Genomic DNA, 17043 nt, shown 5'->3' with positions numbered 1-17043 from the left:
GTGTATATGTGTATGTGTGTGAATGTGTATGTTTACATGTGTGTATATGTGTATGTGTGTTTACGTGTATATATGTTTATGTGTGTGAGTGTGTATGTGTGTGTCCTGCTAAGGATGATCTAAGCCTCAGTAAAGTCCCAGGACAGAGGATCCCAAACATTTTACTTACTGACCGGACACTGTTGACATCCGATTCATGGGTTTCAAAGGCTTGCACGCACTGGCCAGAGCGCATGTCCCACACCATGGCCTTCTTGTCACAACCCTACAAACAGGAAATCATGCAGTTATACACTGCAAAGACTGTGCCCAGACAGGGATGGATCTTTAAAAGCCACTGTCCTCCACCCATTTAAGCCCAAGGAAGAAGACCTTCCTAGGACAGCAGAGCAGGCGGGCGCGTGACTTCCCTCTTTACTCCGCTTTCTTTTGTGTATTTCTGAGTTAGAGTAAGACCTTTGGTGTCTCCTCTCTCTTTCCTCCTGGGAGTTTTACTTTCCTCCACTCCCTTCCATTCTCTCCTCTTCCTATCCACTTTCCTCAGCTCTGTGGCAAGCAGGTGTTGGTGCATGGCGTGGGGGTCAAGGTTTGTGACACCAAAGGAAGGGTTGGTGGTGTCTAAACCAAGCAGCCAACAGCTTCTGCTTTGTTGGCGTTGTAGAGTCAACCTTCAGCAGAGTTAGAAATGGGGTTCCTTTGGGCGACCTGTACCTCACCAGCATGCTGACCTAGGAAACAGCTGTCTCAGGATCTCTTCATAGGCCTGCCATTGAACAATTAGGGGAGAGGGTAGCAAGTCACCCCCCCCCACCCCAGCCTCAACCCCGATGTTCTCTCTGAGTCACTTGCAAGTCAGAGAATCATAAACAAAGGATTTTTCATGTTATGGGGTTCAGATTCTGAAAGATTTTTTTTGATGAATCCACACAGAGCTTGAATAGGAAAAGGCACTGTCCCAACAGGTAGATGAACCGATGGCTTCACACATTTGGGTTTGTTGGCTTTGAAGATATGAAGAGGCAAAGATGACATCTTAGGAGCACCTGCCATGGGGGGATAGGACCCCGAGAGTTTCACTGAGGACAGACTGAGAGATCCAAGGACCTTCAACCTCCTGGTGGATGCTAAAACGAGTGGAGTTTATGTCTGCAAAGAGGCGATATAATCTACAGAGATAATGGCCCTATCCAGAGAGCAATGTGGTTGAGCAGGGACGATGCAGTTCTGCAAAAGCCCAGGGAGAAGACATGCACGGGAGGCCAACAGAATGAAATTAGGTGGGGCCTATATGGCAATTCCTATAGTTCCTCTTCTGTTTCTTGTATCCAAGGATGAGAAGGAGAATGGTGGCCAAAAGATGTGGGATGGGATCATCCCAAGCCCTGAGCTCCGTGACATCCCAGCACTGCCTCATCTTAGCGTGCATCACACATGCACAATGGCCCAGGGTTATGCTAAGATGCAAACTTTACTTGAAGGATCTTAAATACACGGTGATGGACACACACCCTGAGTTTCAGCATTCAAAGAGAGCATTCCAGATCTCTCTATAGACTTCTGAATGTCACTGACAGAAGGAAGGGGGCCTGGAGGAAGGGGTGCCGAGACTGCTGTGGGTACTGGGGTTTTGCAGCCTCAGGGAGCTAAAGACACTTCCAGGAAAGAGACAGGACCAGACCCAAGAACAAAAACCAACTGCCAGCATCCACTTCCCTAGTGGACAAAAGACCCCAGAGATTTTCCTTGTGTTTACCCCAGACACGAAGGTGTTTCCTGTTTCCGAGGGGGCCAGGTCCAAGCAGAGGACGTCAGCCCCGTGCCCATGGAAGCTCTGTAACAGCTGTCCACTTTCCACATCCCACAGGGCGCAGGTGCCATCCCCGCTGGCTGTCAGAATCTGCACGAAGAAAGAGTGTTGGGGAAGGTTAGCTAAAGGCTTAACCTTCGACAGAGCATGCATAGCAGGCTGCTCGCGCACGCATACACACACACACACACACAGGAACACACACCCTAGCTACTTGCTCCAGGAAATACTGTTCCCAGAAGAAAAGACAGAAGCGGCTCCATATAACTTACTTACCAAGGTTAACAGATTGATCACCAAGTCTCACTTAAAGACCCACAGCTTGCCAGGCTTCCTGTCCAGCACTGTCAGGTCCCAAACCAGATTTCTGCCTGCCTTGCAGATCAGTATGACTGAGTCAACTATGGGGACAGCCACAGCTTGCTATAGAAATGTAGTCAGAGTTTTGGAGCTGTATTGCCCCTGCTGTGGTTTATGCAAAGTAGGGCACAGACTTAATGTCCGTAACATCTTGTTCTTGCTTTTTTAAGTTAAAGATTAATTTTACTTATTTACGTGAATGTGTGTGTGTGGACCTTTGCGAGATGAAGTCAAAGGTATCAGATCTTTCACAGCTACAGTTACAGGGATGCATTCTGGGGAATGCCTGGCTTGTTAGGAGCCATCTCCCCAGCTCTGTTTTGTTTGTTTGTTTTAGAATAGAACGTATTGTGTGTGATGGCTTAGAGATTAAGAGAGAGCACTGGCTGCTCCTGCAGAGGACTAGGGTTTGTCCCCCCCCCCCCCACCACCACCACCACCACACACCCAGAGTAGCTCCCAACCATCTATAACTCCAGGGGACTCTGACGCCCTCTTCTGGCCTCCACGGGCAATGCATACACGTAGGCAAACATGAACAGGCCTGCAGCTCAGCAGCCATATACCGCCTGCTTTACACACAGCACTCTGACCCCCACCCACCCAGGGCAGAGTGCTCTCTACAACAGCTAGAGCTTGTCTCAACTCGACATCAGGAGGCCTGGTTTTCCTCCTTTTGATTTTATTAGGATAGTGACCAAGGAGGAATGGCCGGTGCTTCCACTGGAGCCTGTCTCACAGAGCTCACCTTACCCTGCATTTCCCAGATGTGTTCTGCAAGCGGAGTGCCCCAGGGGGGTAGGGGCACTCACCTGCATGTCAGAGTTGGTGAAGCTGCAGGCAGACAGGTAGTTGGTGTGCATAGCAACAGACTTCTTCTTGGCGGCCATGTTCTCGTTCTTGTCGAATGTCAGTGGATACACGGAACATTTATTATCCAGACCACTAGCAGAGAGGACAGAAGAACCAAAGGTTGGCATGGAAGGATACAGACACATGCATCTTTCTCATTTATACTGACTGCGCAAATGCTTTTTCTTAGCGGCATTTTACATTGCAACCTCTCCCCTTTGACTCAAGACCTTTTAATCTATAGTCAAACTGAAACAAACCCACGAAAGTAAACTTGGAAACTCCTTTCCTCAGATTCAAAAACAGCACGTCAAGTGTGTGAGAGTGAAGGCAGAACCAGCTGAATACAAATGAGATAGCTACTTCTAAGTAGATCAGGTGCACATGTGCATCTCTCCCAAACAAGAACATTTCTTATGCATATGCCGTGTCTTTATCACAGCTGAGAGATTAGCAAGAGTTCCCTATCAGCTAATAAGAAGCCAAGGAGTTAAGAACCTAACGGCTGGAGAGATGGCTCAGTGGTTCAAAGCACTGGCTGCTTCTATGGAGGACCTGAGTTCTATCCCAGGACCCACATGGCAGCTCACAACCATCTGTAACTCCAGTTGCAGGGCCTCCAAAGCTCTCTTCTGGCCTTTGAGGGCATTAGGCATGCATGCAATGCATAGACTATACAAATAGTCACAATAAAATTAAATAAGCCAAAAAAAAACCTAGCAAATGCAAAACATCTACAGAGGACCTGGCTTCGTTGCTTGGCACCCCATGTTGGCATTTCTTCTGATCTAGGGAGCACTAGGCACACTCATGGTGCACACATGTATATGCAGGCAAACATTCACACACATAAAATACAGTAAATAAATAAATCTAAATTTGTAATTGAAAAAGTATTGTTTGTGTGTGTGTGTGTGTGTGTGTGAGAGAGAGAGAGAGAGAGAGAGAGAGAGGCACCACAGCATGCATGCGGAGGTCAGAGGAGAACTCGCAAGAGTCAGTTCACTCCTTCCAGTAGGATCCAGGATTGGACTCAGGTCATCAACCTGCATAGCAAGCAAGATCTGAGCCATCTTGAGGGACTCTGTGTGGCGTTCCATGTGGGTGCTGGGGTCTGAACCCGAGTTCTCACATTGATTTACCCACTGAGCCATCTCCCTGGGCCTCTGGCTGTTTTTTATTGTTCAGGACAGCTCTTGGCCAGATATTATTAAGGGCTTCTCATTCTGGACCTAATTGGTTTTTGAGGTTAGAAAGTTCAGCCCTGTAACAGAAATGTTTTAGACGGCTTGGATTTTGGAGTGTTTGCCTATACAAAGCAGTCTTTGGTGGCTCATGGGACATTTGGAAAACTTACCCACAAGCAATGGCGCATCCTGATGGCGCGTAAGCACACGCCATCACCCAGGTGCAAGGCATGGTGACTGCATGCTCCTGAAACATTAGAACCAATTGGGGATGAATAAGGCCCTTCCACATGGGTCTCAATGTCTGAGCTTTTACAAACTAGAAAAACCTGGGTCCCTGTTGATTTGTCACCATTTACACGGCAGTGGCAAGGCATGAAACTGGGCTTCACACTGACGAGGGGACTCAGCCTTCTGGCGCCAACCAAAGCCCAGTTAGTAAGAATCACCATATTTTGCTTCACTGTTTTTTTTTTTTTTTTTACCATTTGCCAGGGGCCTGATTGTCGGTTACTCTGCCCTGGAAAATGGCCCTCACTTGACCAGGCAATGCTGCAGCTGCTAACCATGTCTAGTAACATGTTTAATAAAGTAGACTATGCACTAAGATCCCCCTTTCTACAGAGAGAAACAAGTCCATTGCTGGAGACTGATACTGTCAACCACACTTCTCAGACAGCACTGTCCTGTACAGATGGTAGACTCCGGCCTGCAACCAGAGTTTTGCTCTTTATCTCATGGAAACAGTTTAAACTTAGATCCACCTGAGATGTGCATGCCAAGAGAGCTCTTGCCTTGGACTCAGCCACAGACCATAGGTTTTGTCGGTCCCTCCTGCAGTCTCCTGCCTCACCTGCCATGTGCTCATTGCTACAGGGTTATGGGCTCCAGCCAGACATAGAGAGGGGACAAAAGACAGAATTTTGATTCTTTTCATCCTCACTCAGAAGATAAACAGAGAGCACATCACATGTGGGGGGTTTAACAGGTTTATCTTGCTGTGCCCTATCTGGTCGGGGATCGTGGTCCTCTAGGGGTGGGACAGGGAGTCCTCACAGAGTTGCTGTTTCCTTGGCCATTCACAGAGCTCTAGAAGGGATTGGGCTGGGGACCTGAGGCCCAGGGTGTGCCTGGGAGGGGTACCTCACCTTGTTAGTAGTGAAGGAATCCCAGACAATCACCTTCCCATCCTGGAAAGAGAAAAAAACCCAACAGTTCAGGAGTTGGCAACTGTCAGCATGTTCTTACCAGTAATGGCCTAGAAGTCCTTAGAGTACCCTGTCCTGACAGGCAGTGATGGGAGGCAGCTGAAATCCAGAATGATCAAGACCCTCCCACCTGCCCGTGAATAAAGGGGAGCGAGGGAGCTTTATAAAGGCTTAGCTTTCCATTTTACTCTTTTTTTTTTTTTTGGTCTAGATTAAATGAAAGAAAGCAAGACTCAGATACTATTTTTCCATTGGACAGGGTCTCAGGTAGCCTGGGTTGGCTTAAACTTGATATGTAGCCAAGGATGACCTTGAACACTGGATCTGCCTGCTTTCATCTTCTGAGTGCTGGGGTTACAGACATGCACCACTATGCCTGGCTCAGGCTCAACATTAATGCCTTGAGCCACGTGGAAGTAAAGGTGGTGAATGCAGCCGCAGCCGGTAGAGCGGGCTGGAAAATACCCCTTAGGGCAGAAGCTAGGTCTGCTGCTAAAGTGACAGAATCTTTCTCTACCACCTCTGGTGGGACAAACCTGGGTAATGCTAAGAATGACTGAGGTCAAAGAGCTCAGTTGGAGACTAAGATCCCAGACTCACATGGCTTTACATCTGATTTCTGCCTACATGGCCAAACATGGATGGGGTTAGCAAAGCCACTCATTCACAATACAGCCGGGGCTCTGCGTCTGCACATGAGGGTCCTCTGCGCCTGGAGCCCACACTCCCTACACATGGACACTGATTTAATGTGGTTATTTTCTCTGCCTCACTGACTGCCATTTCCCATCGCCCACCCACTGTGCACTGAGAAGTCTCATTAAACTGTGATCTTCCACAAGCTGATGTACTTGCCAGGCGCCCACATACCAGGAGAGAATTTACCTTCTCCCCCACACCCGATTCCCACTCACCAGGGTGAGTAATCTCTTTCGTTAAAGGGAAAAGGTTACTGGTAATCCAAAGATTGTTCCAGAATCTTCAGTGTTTCCAGTCTTGTGGTGATTTGAATGGCCCCCATAGACTCATGTGTGTGAATGCTTGGTCCTTTAAGGAGTGAGACTATTAGGAGGTGTGGTCTTGTTGAAGTAGGTGTGGTCTTGTTGGAGTAGGTGTGGCATTATTGGAGGAAGTATGTCACTGGGGGAGGGCTTGAGGTCTTACAACTCAAGTCTGGCAAGTGTGGGATACAGTCTTCTGCTGCTGCCTGTGGACCCAAAGATAGCACCATGTCTGCCTGCACACTACCATGCTTTCTGCCATTTCAGTATCGGACTAACCCTCTGAACTGTAAGCCAGCCTTCCTTTCTAAGAGTTGTTGTGGTCACAGCATCTCTTCTCAGCAGTAGAATCCTAACCGAGACAAGCCTCCATCCCACACTTCTGTGCACATCCCCCTACCACCCTGGAGCAGAGAGGGATGCACCGAGAGTGCTCAGAAATGCCCACATGGCCCTGCCACAGAGCTCCTTCTCCAATAGGAGTGGCACACAAGAGCCAGGATGTAACTGAGTTGGTAGAGAGCCTAGCTTGTTTGAAGCTCTGGGTTCAGATCTCAGCACTTCACAAACTGGCTGTGGCGGTGTACATCTGTAATCCTAGCACTTGAGTGGTGGAGGCAGGAGGGCCATGAATTCAAGGTTATCCAAGGTAACAGAGAGTTTGAGGCTAGCCTGGGAAACAGGAGACCCTGTCTTTTTTTAAAAAAGAGGCATTCGAGTGACAGAAAATCCCTGACAGTGGGTGTGCTTGCAAAGACTGAAGAGTCAAAAAGCTAAATAGCAACCATGTTACAAAACTAAGACTGGACAGAAGTGCTTTAGAACGGTAACTTGGGCATGGTGACATAGGCCTGTAGTCTCAGTACCTAAGAGGCTGAAGCAGGGAGACTGCAAGTATGAGAACAGTTTAGCCTACAAAACAAGACCTGTTCAATGATAAACTAAACAATAAATAAAATTTAATTATGATAATGATTGAAACAGGGGAGTCAAAACTCTGCTCTATTCTCAGGTATTATTAATATGCATGGGCGATACATGGATATTTATTTATTATACATATAAAATAAAAAGCAAGCACAGCATGACGTGTTAGATCTGAAGGTCACACAGTACATTAATAACACTTGTCTGAATCAGAAAGACACTGTCTAGAGCATGCACTTTAAAAAAAACATTTAAATTTTTTCCTTTTACTTACACGTGTGTGTTTGTGTGTGTGTGTGTGTGTGTGCAGGTGAGTCTAGTGTCCACAGAGGCCAAAGGAGGTGACTCACTCCCCCGGAGCTGGAACTGTGAGCCACCTGAAGTGGCTGATGGGAACTGAAGCTGAGTCCTCTGCAAAAGCAATACAAATCTCTCCATCCCAGAACATGTACACCTTCATATTTTTACAAAAGTTACAAAAGAAAAAAAAAAAAAAGGTTGGGCCCTCTTTTGAAAAAGCTGAACCAGGAGCCAGATGTGTGTGTTGTGTGTAACATATATTGATATAAGAACCTGACCTACAGAATAACCAAAGGACTTCAGTTCATAGGCTTCTGCTTGAGACAAGGTCACCTGTAACCCAGGACGACCGGGAACTCCCGATCCTCTTCCCTCTACCTCTCAGGTGCCGCTATTGCAGGTGTGCGCTGCCTTGCCTGGGAGTAATTAATAAGAGATCAGCATCACTGAGGCCGAAATTTCTAGGAAGTTTTCCCTCAGGGTCAGCACATGAAGGCTGTGGTCCAGAGGTAGACAAGGCTGGCGATATGTTAAGAGTCACCCAGGTGGTACTGTTTTTGAAGGCACGAATGGAGTCATGGGGAGTAGCCAAGGCTTGACACTATGAGACCCTGAAGGAGAGGCTATTGGAAACGCTCAGCCACAGTAGCAGTGGAAGGCCCAGCATTGAATGGGCTGTAAAGGGAAGTTAAGGCATGCCTCAATGTGGCAGGGTTATCTAGCCCCTGACTAGGGCCCAGAAGAGCCTGCTGGTGAAGGTGCACCCCAGTTGAAGTGGAGATGCTAATATTTTGGGGACAGCAGCTGTGTCATGGAGCTGGCCCGAGTCTAGGAGCAAACCAGCAAGCAGTGACCATTCATGGCCTCTGCTCCAGTTCCTGCCCAGAGGTTCCTGCCTGGAGTTCTGCCTTGCATTCCCTTTCATGATAGACTGTGACTTGGAACATGTAAGCTGAGGTACCCCCGCCCCCAAGTTGCTTTTAGTTGAGGGGTTTTATCACAGCAATAGAAACCTAACTCGGACAATATCTAACCCAAAAACACACCCAGGAATTATTAAGCAGAGAGAGTCAGTTTCCTTCCTCCTTTTATGAGAGATGCTCTATGTGCCCAACACAATATAACAGACAGGATAGAATGCCAGTTCCAAGGCTAGGCCACAAAAGCATTGGCTCTGCTTCTGTTTCTCTCTCTCGGGTCACCTGCTGTAAGGGAGGTCAGCTACCAAGTTGTGAGCACAAACTATGGAGAGGTTCATGTGGCAAGAAACAAAGGCACCAGCCGATAGCCATGCGAGCAAGGAAACCCCAGTCACGCAGTCAGCCAACCATGGCCACACCTGCCTCTTTGGTAACCTCATAGTGGAGCAAGAACTGGTGCTCATGTATGATGTGTCTGTGCTAGGTTGCTTAATTTGGGGGTAATTTGTTTCAGTGTCAGGCATGAAACTCAGGGCTTTGTGCTTGCCACGCAAGTGCTGGACCTCAGAGCTAAATCTTTTACCTCAATTTTGGAGTAATGTGTTATGCAGCAATACACAAGGACCATGTAATATATAAAGGTTAACTGCATAAACTATGCCAGAAATTGTATATTCTAAACAGAGTTAAATGTCTTCTTAATAAACACAGTGAGAATTAATCTACTGGGCGTGGTGGTGCACACCTTCAATCCCAGCACCCAGACAGGAGGCAGGTGGATCTCAACTTCACGGAAAGTCTGATCTACGTAGCAATTTCCAGCCAGAGAGAACTATACCATGAGACCTTAGTTAAAAAGAAACAACCACAACAAAACCAGACAAGAACTAAAAAGCAAAAATAAAAAAACCCAAACAAATACACTCTTATATTAAAAGAAAATAAAAAGGCATTAGTGGAATTTCAATCATTACGCCTTGCTGGAGGTAGGGAAAGGCTTTTTAAAAATGGGTTCCTTCACAAATGAGACCTTGTAAGATGCATAGAGAGACATGATCTTGTCATCAAAGGGGGTCAGACACAATCCACAGTGTCTCTTCCATCACTAATTCGAGATCAGTGACATTCTCCAGGGTGCAGAGCCTCTGTGTGTCCAGTGCTGGGGTCAGCCCCAAGGCACAGTGCGTGTCAGACAAGGGCACTAACACTGCCATATACTTCTACATTGCAGGAGAATGTCTTTGTTAATTCACATCACAGGAGAGTAGGCAAAGTCATAAAGAGGAGATGGGGCCTGTAGACAGGACGGCTCTTTCCTCCTTAGCCACCTGATTAGAAACACACTCAGGTGCACAGCAAGAGCAGTGTGGTAGCCACGAGTGCAGTACCTGTGAGGAGCTCACGATTCTCCGCTTGTCTTTGCACCAATCCATGCACAGGACTTTGTTCCCGTGGCCTTTGAGGGTCCTTCTGGTCTTCATGACAAACTGGCCCAGGGCCTCCACCCGCTCGGCCACCTGGTGTACTGCAAGGACAGGACCACAATTAGGCGCTATGGCCAGGCGCTGAGGCCCACCCAGCAGGCCCAGAAAAGGCTTTGTCTCCCGCAAAGGGCTTTTATCCTCTTCTTATTCTTAGGGCATGCAAAGCTTTCTTCTAAGGTTAGAAAGCACAGTCAGACCTGAGTCCTTCCCCCGACCCCCAAAAACCCCCCCACTCAGAGATGGGGAGAGCAGACAGTAGACTATAGCGTCTGTCTCCATGTGACAGGTGGACACAGAGATCCATACAGACTCTTTGGCTAATATAAGCCCATACAAGTTGTTGAGAGCCAGGCTGGGCCAGGAGGATTTTATTTTTTATATCTTTTGGGAGGGGAGGGGAGGGGAGGGGAGGGGAGGGGAGGGGAGGGGAGGGGAGGGGAGGGGAGGGATTGTGTTTATGCATGTGTGCATGTATGCGTGTGTATGTGTGTTTTTGTGTCTGCATGCATGTATAATTCCAGAAGACAACCTCAGATGCCATCCCCAGGAATAATGCCTTTGAGATAGGGTCTCTCACTCAGTCTGGAATTTTCCAACTAGAATAGGTGGGCTGGCTCTGTATCCCTCTGTTCTGCCTCCCCAGTTCTGGGGTGAGAAGTGCACATGCTACCACACCAGGCAGTTTTTGGGGTTGCTGTGGATTGAACTCAAGTCTTAGTGTTTTCATGGCAAACATTTTACCGACTGAACTATGTCCAGCCTTCTACTCCCCTTTCTACCCACAAGGGAAACTGACTTTACAAAAACTTGCTGCCTGGCAGTAAATGCTATATGTATCTAACTGTCCCTAGCAAAGGACTGGGGCATGCTGGGAGCTGCAGGAATCTGCAAACAAGCACTGAACAAGCGGTATATGTGTGAGATCGCTGAAGAACTCCGAGAATTTCCACAGAAATCAACACTGTCCTAAAACACTGTCTGGACAGAATCTGCTCGTGACACCAGCGCCCCTTACAGCAGCCTCTCGGGGGCTGGGACCTGTGTCCTTTGCTCATGGGCTTGGAGAGGCGTGGCTAATACTGGTCAAGTACTGACAGTGAGGAAATAGAATCTATCACGAAGCTGATGGGAGATGGAGGTCTGCAGGGCTCAGGGACTCCCCTCCATGGTAGGCAGCTGAGGGGTACCACTCTCTTCATGGTTAGAGGCTGAACCAGGATAGGCCTGGGCTCCTATGCCTTTCAGCAACCGGGGGTAGTGGTGGTTAGGAAACAGCTAGGGCAGTGGGGTGAGAAGGGTGTTTCTTTCATGGGTAATATGGTGGTGAACTTCCCTTATAGCTGGAAGCCAGGGCCATGACAACTGTGCCCCTCATGATCATCTTCCATGCCTCCTTTCCTGTGCTCTTGCCTCCACTCTGAGTCCAGAGAATGTCTTACAGAACCATAGACTTAGTGATCCACATCAGGGAATTAATGCTCGCTAATACAGGCCCTGCTGGACGCCAGCCCAACCACACCCGTTACAGAAAAGGTAACTTTGAGGTCACTCGCAGCATCCTTTGGGGCCCTTCAGTCCCTGTCTGGTGCTCACTCACGATGAGCTTCTGCCCAGACACACTTGTCAGGAACCCCACAGGGAGACAACTGCCTAGAGGCACATGCTCGACCACCTGTCCCTCTTCTGCTGACTTCTGGTGACTTTGACTATTAGGTGAAGGTGGCCCATCAGATGCCACCCTCCCCCATATCATGAAAAAGTACCGTCTGGGGATGGATTCTAAGACTAAATAGGGTGCTCTCTTCCAACTTTTCAGGAGCAGTTCTTGACAGACAGTTTCTCGTTTCACTCAGGCAGGTAGCTGAAGATGACCTTGAATTTCTAGTGCTCCTGCCTCCACCTCCCCATTGCTGGGACGACAGACATGTGCCCCTGTGCTTGGCTTATGTGATGTCATGTACACAGGCCTCCAGCTCCAACACCCTCATGGTACCACACATTAACAGCCCAGTCACTGCGCTGATGGTTGGTGACTAGTGCTTTTCCTAAGCCCACCATTCCTTCCACACCCAGTGACTGCTTCCCACAATGGTCTAATGATTCACTATTGGCAGCAGTGTGGACTTCGTGGATTCTACTGTACCTGCCAGATCATAATCAGTCTCTATTACTTCTTTTTGCCCCATGCTGGGAGTGAGCCTACCAGGCAATCGTTCCAGCACGGAGCCACATCCTCAAACCTGGGTGTACCAGCAAATCACTCAACTCCTGCGCGGCATTCTGGGCTTTGCTGGGTCTTTACTCCAACACTCGAACTGTCTGAACTCACGGTTCAGGAGAAGCCCCATCATGCGGGTTCTCAGGACTTCCTACCACACCTCATTATCTTTGGGAACTCCCAACTCAGGCTTCTTGCCCTATGCGAACCATTCTTTTCTCCAAGAAAGCTCGACCCCTGTTAGTGCTCCTTGAGAAGAAGAGCAAAGGTACGGAGTCCCTATAAAAACACCAGCTGTGTCAGTGTGGTGGTGTACATCTGTATCCCCAGCACCCAGGAGGCCGAGGTGCACATCTGTATCCCCAGCACCCAGGAGGCCAAGGTGCACATCTGTAACCCCAGCACGCAGGAGGCCGAGGCAGGTGCATCTCTGTGAGTTTGAAGCCAGCCAGAGTTATATCATGACTACCTGGCCCCAAAACAAAACAAAGTGAAAATACTTAAAGGACAGAAAACCTCAGTGGTAAAAGCTCTTGTACATTCTAAAGTGCTGTCAGAGCTCAGCACTCTTGCTACAGGGCCTGGAAATGCTGAGTGATCACTCCACAGACAGCCCACCACTGTCCCCTCAGAGACACTCCTCACAAGGCACACTTGTCAGGGTTCAGCCTTGATGCAGGATCAGAGTTCCCAACTGGAAGCAGGGATATCTGGAAGACACATAATAAATATACACAAACTCCTTTTTGGGTACAAGCTGACAGGAAATTTTTCCTCTTTCTCTCTTTCTTTTTCTTTTTTCTTTTTCTTTTCTTTTTTTTCTTTTCTTTTTTTTTCTGAGACAGGGTTTCTCTGTGTAGCCCTGGCTGTCCTGGAACTCACTCTGTAGACCAGGCTGGCCTTGAACTCAGAAATCCGCCTGCCTCTGCCTCCCAAGTGCTGGGATTAAAGGCGTGTGCCACCATTGCCTGGCCCAACAGGCAATTTTTCAAGGCTTAAAGTTTCTCCGTCTTCTCTCTTCTCTCTCTCTTCTCTTCTCTCTCTCTCTATCTCTCTCTCTCTGTCTCTCTCTCTCTGTCTCTCTCTCTCTGTCTCTGTCTCTCTCTCTCTCTCAGCTTGAGGCTGCACACACTCTGCATTCTCCTGCGCATTCTGCTTTTCTTGAACTCCCACACTCATACACACCTCTGTGCGTTCCCCTTTCACTCTCACACATACTCATCTCACACATATCTCACACACACATCACATGCACTCTCCTTTAACTCACACACACACACACACACACACTCCATATACACCTCACATGCTCTCCCCACTCACTCTTCACATGCTCTTCTCATGCTTTCTCTCACTCGCCCTCCACATTCACCTCACTCGCTCTCTCATTCTCTCTTCTCATGCTCTCTAGCCTTTCTCTTGCTCCAGTCTTTTATTGATACCCCAAAAGCAGGTTAAAAAAAAAAGACATTGCATAATCACTGTCAAATCAAATTCAAAAGAATAAGCACATCCCACAAAGAATCAAGAATTACGATTGTTCCCCTAAGTTTCAAGCTTCCCAATTCCCAGGCCTACAGCCAAAGTAATAATAACTGCAAACTGATCATTATTTAAACTTTAACTTTGACTTATTATACTTCAGAGCTCAGAGCTCCGATGCCAGCTACTTATATTTTCTTGTGAAGCTCTAATGATAAATGCCACGGGCAAAGCTGCCAGGCAGTGGCCAGAAAGAATCGTTAACCCTTAACTCAGTAGTTCCACTAGCTTTCTGCTTCTGCACATTGCACACAATGACTCTCCTAAGAGTTCCAGTGTTTTGACTTAGTTTTACTAATAAATGATTTTACATATTCTATACTTGCTTATCCAGGAACCACTCTCAAATGTTGTACAAAACTTATTTCATAACTTCAGTCGTTTTTTTCTTTCTTGGGGGTCCCAATGTTGGCTCTATTCATTTTCTAATCATTTCTTCAAACTTTCTTTGCAAGTCAAGCATTAATCTGGAACGACCATTGTGCAGTTATTACATTGTTTCCAAGATGAGAACACACAACATGCACTGGGCCATTAGGACTGTGCTGTGCCCTGTGCCTCAATTTTTAATTCTTTAAGAATCAGGGAACATCTAGTTTCACAGAATTCATCAGAGCAGAAGGAGAAAGAAGTAAGAAAGTCAGATAAAATAGAAAAATTATGCACACCAAGGCCAACTGAAAAGCAGCCACGCACAAATGAAATCTATACAGCTGTTGTACAGGGCTAAGGTTTAGAGAAATGGGAACAACTGTCACAGGCTACTGAGGTGTCTCCATCCCAGCCTACTGCAGGCAGTCCCTTATTTCAGATAATGGGTCCCCTGGAGAGATATGTTTCCTGCTTCTCAGGGTCCCAGACGCCATCCTTTTCTACAAGGAGCTGCTGCGGGCTTCTGAGATGTCTCCATCCCAGCCTACTGCAGGCAGTCCCTGTCATTCATTGTATGCTGTCCCCAGCACATACTGACAGAAGTTAAAGAACAGACTCAGTTTTTTTTAATTCTTACAGGCCGTTTACACAAGCCTTCACCACTAGGGAGCACGTCCTATTTAATTCTTTTAAAAGATTTATTAATTTTTATTTAATGTGTACAAGTGCCTGCCAGTATATATATGTATGTGCACCAAGTGTAGACAGTGTCCTCAGAGGCCAGAAGAAGGGGTCACATCCCATGGCACTGGAGTTACAGACTGGTGAGCTGCCATGTGGGTGGTAGGAACTGAGTCCTCTGGAAGAGCAGCCAGTGCTCTTGACCCCTGAGCCATTTCTATAGTTCTCTGCTTTAATACTTTACACTGATACCCCATGCCCATATTATTGCAGCTTCTCTTGTTTCAGCATTAGGGGAAGCCTAGCTTTTCAACATCCCTAAAAAAGAGAGAAGAAAAGATAGATAGAAGGAAAGAAAGGAAGGAAGAAAACCCAAGATGCCTCAGCAACTAAAAGAGGGCCCTCGTTACATAACTCTAATTTTAACACATCCCAACCATCAATTATCTTTTCTCTCCGTGTCTTCCCTTCCCACACAGATTTGCTCCCAACCCACTCCATCCTGCTTCTATCTGCCAAATCTTACAAGCATTGAATTAAAGAATTACAAAAAAATTAGATATCAGGAAATAAAAAATTTGGAAAAGAGCTAAATATGTATTTGTGGGGCTGGGGCAGGTAGGATTTCTCCTTTGCCTTCTGACAGACTGTTCCGCAGGAATATGATATATTTAATTTTATAAGACGAGAGGAACACACTGGTTTCTACAGTAGGAATGCTAACTGGCTAGGAAATGCGACTGGCTGGTAGCCTCAGGAAGACAGTGGTGTGTTCTGCTTGAGCCATCTGCAGGAGACTAAGAGCCCTGTCTTGGCTACAGAGCCATCTGTCTGCCAGCAAGTCATCTCTCCTCTTGATGGCTTGATCCATTTTCAGTCCTTCTTGCTAGCTACTCAAGCCTGGCACAGAGGAGACACTTGCTAAACCAGAGATGACGGCACACAGAGCTTCTCCAGCCAACAGGAGGCTGTACTGGGCTGTAGGGTGATATCTGCACGCAGAGAATGAGTCTATGTAGGGGCTCTCTGTGGGCGTTCTCAGCTGAGGAAATCAAAGTCCAAAGGTGTGATGTAATTCGAGACAGCAGAGGAACTCATCGAAGAGAGCAGTGTTTGTACACCTAAAACGGCTGTTCTCCACGGGCAGTGGACTGTTGGTGTACTGTCATCTGAGTGATACAGATCTATCTTTTTGTGTTTGTCCTTGACTGCAGCATGGTCTAGGGATGTCACCTGGGAGGGAACCCGGTCAGGGGACTCCGCTCCTTGGCAGAACACTCTGCAGAGATCACAGCATTTGCTGTGCCAAGCTCCTGTGATCCCTCTAAGTCTGATGTGACTGCAGCAGCCTAGACGCTGATCCGAAGGAACCTGTTCCCTGACCTGCGCCCACAGTGTCTCTACCTTCCTTCACTGCCTCTCTGCTCAGCTGGGACCCAGGCATCTTAAACTGCTGAATATTATGGAACCAGCGTAGTCAGAAGGTGAAGCTCCAAGGAGGAGACGGGAGTGCTCAGCTGGGTGTTAAATACCACAGCAGATACTTTATTAGAAGAATAAGGTTGGTGGCTGGAGAGATGGCTCAGTGGTTAAGAACACTGACTGCTCTTCCAAAGGTTCAATTCCCAGAAACCACATAGTAGCTCACAAACCATCTGTCATGGGATGTCTCTGCTCTTAGGAGGTGCATAGTCTGGAACCATCAGACAGGGCAACACACAGGTACCAAGTACACTGTAGTGTGACAGTAACTGAGCTGTTGCATGAGGTCAGGGAGCCACTGGTGCTATGGATTCCTGGCTGGCAGGCCATGAGAGCCTGAATTTAAAGGAGGCATAAGAACAGGGGTAAATGGGATTGCAAGCTTGTACAACCACTCTGGAAATCAGTCTGGCAGTTCCTCAGAAAATTGGACATAGTACTACCGGAGGATCCAGCAATACCTCTCCTGGGCATATATCCAGAAGATGTCCCAACCGGTAAAAAGGACACATGCTCCACTATGTTCATAGCAGCCCTATTTATAATAGCCAGAAGCTGGAAAGAACCCAGATGTCCCTCAACAGAGGAATGGATACAGAAATTATGGTACATTTACACAATGGAGTACTACTCAGCTATTAAAAAGAATGAATTTATGAAATTCCTAGCCAAATGGATGGACCTGGAGGGCATCATCTTGAG

At 47.5% G+C, this 17043-nt stretch overlaps 1 protein-coding gene across 1 annotated transcript in view; it reads right to left on the bottom strand.

Annotated features, from left to right (window-relative positions):
* Positions 1-17043, bottom strand: part of Gnb5 (G protein subunit beta 5) — a 33553-nt gene that overhangs the window by 7748 nt on the left and 8762 nt on the right. The window contains exons 2-7 of the mRNA XM_029481131.2: positions 9951-10087; positions 5355-5396; positions 4377-4453; positions 2980-3112; positions 1754-1897; positions 174-265 (exon numbers count right to left, since the gene is read on the bottom strand). Coding sequence (XP_029336991.1) covers positions 174-265; positions 1754-1897; positions 2980-3112; positions 4377-4453; positions 5355-5396; positions 9951-10087 — 625 coding nt within the window. The remainder of the gene's footprint in view (positions 1-173; positions 266-1753; positions 1898-2979; positions 3113-4376; positions 4454-5354; positions 5397-9950; positions 10088-17043) is intronic.

The sequence above is a fragment of the Mus caroli genome, unplaced genomic scaffold (genome assembly GCF_978045245.1).
Source record: "Mus caroli unplaced genomic scaffold, Mus_caroli_1 scaffold_11, whole genome shotgun sequence".
NCBI classification, from domain to species: domain Eukaryota; kingdom Metazoa; phylum Chordata; class Mammalia; order Rodentia; family Muridae; genus Mus; species Mus caroli.
This window is presented reverse-complemented; position numbering and strand designations above follow the sequence as displayed.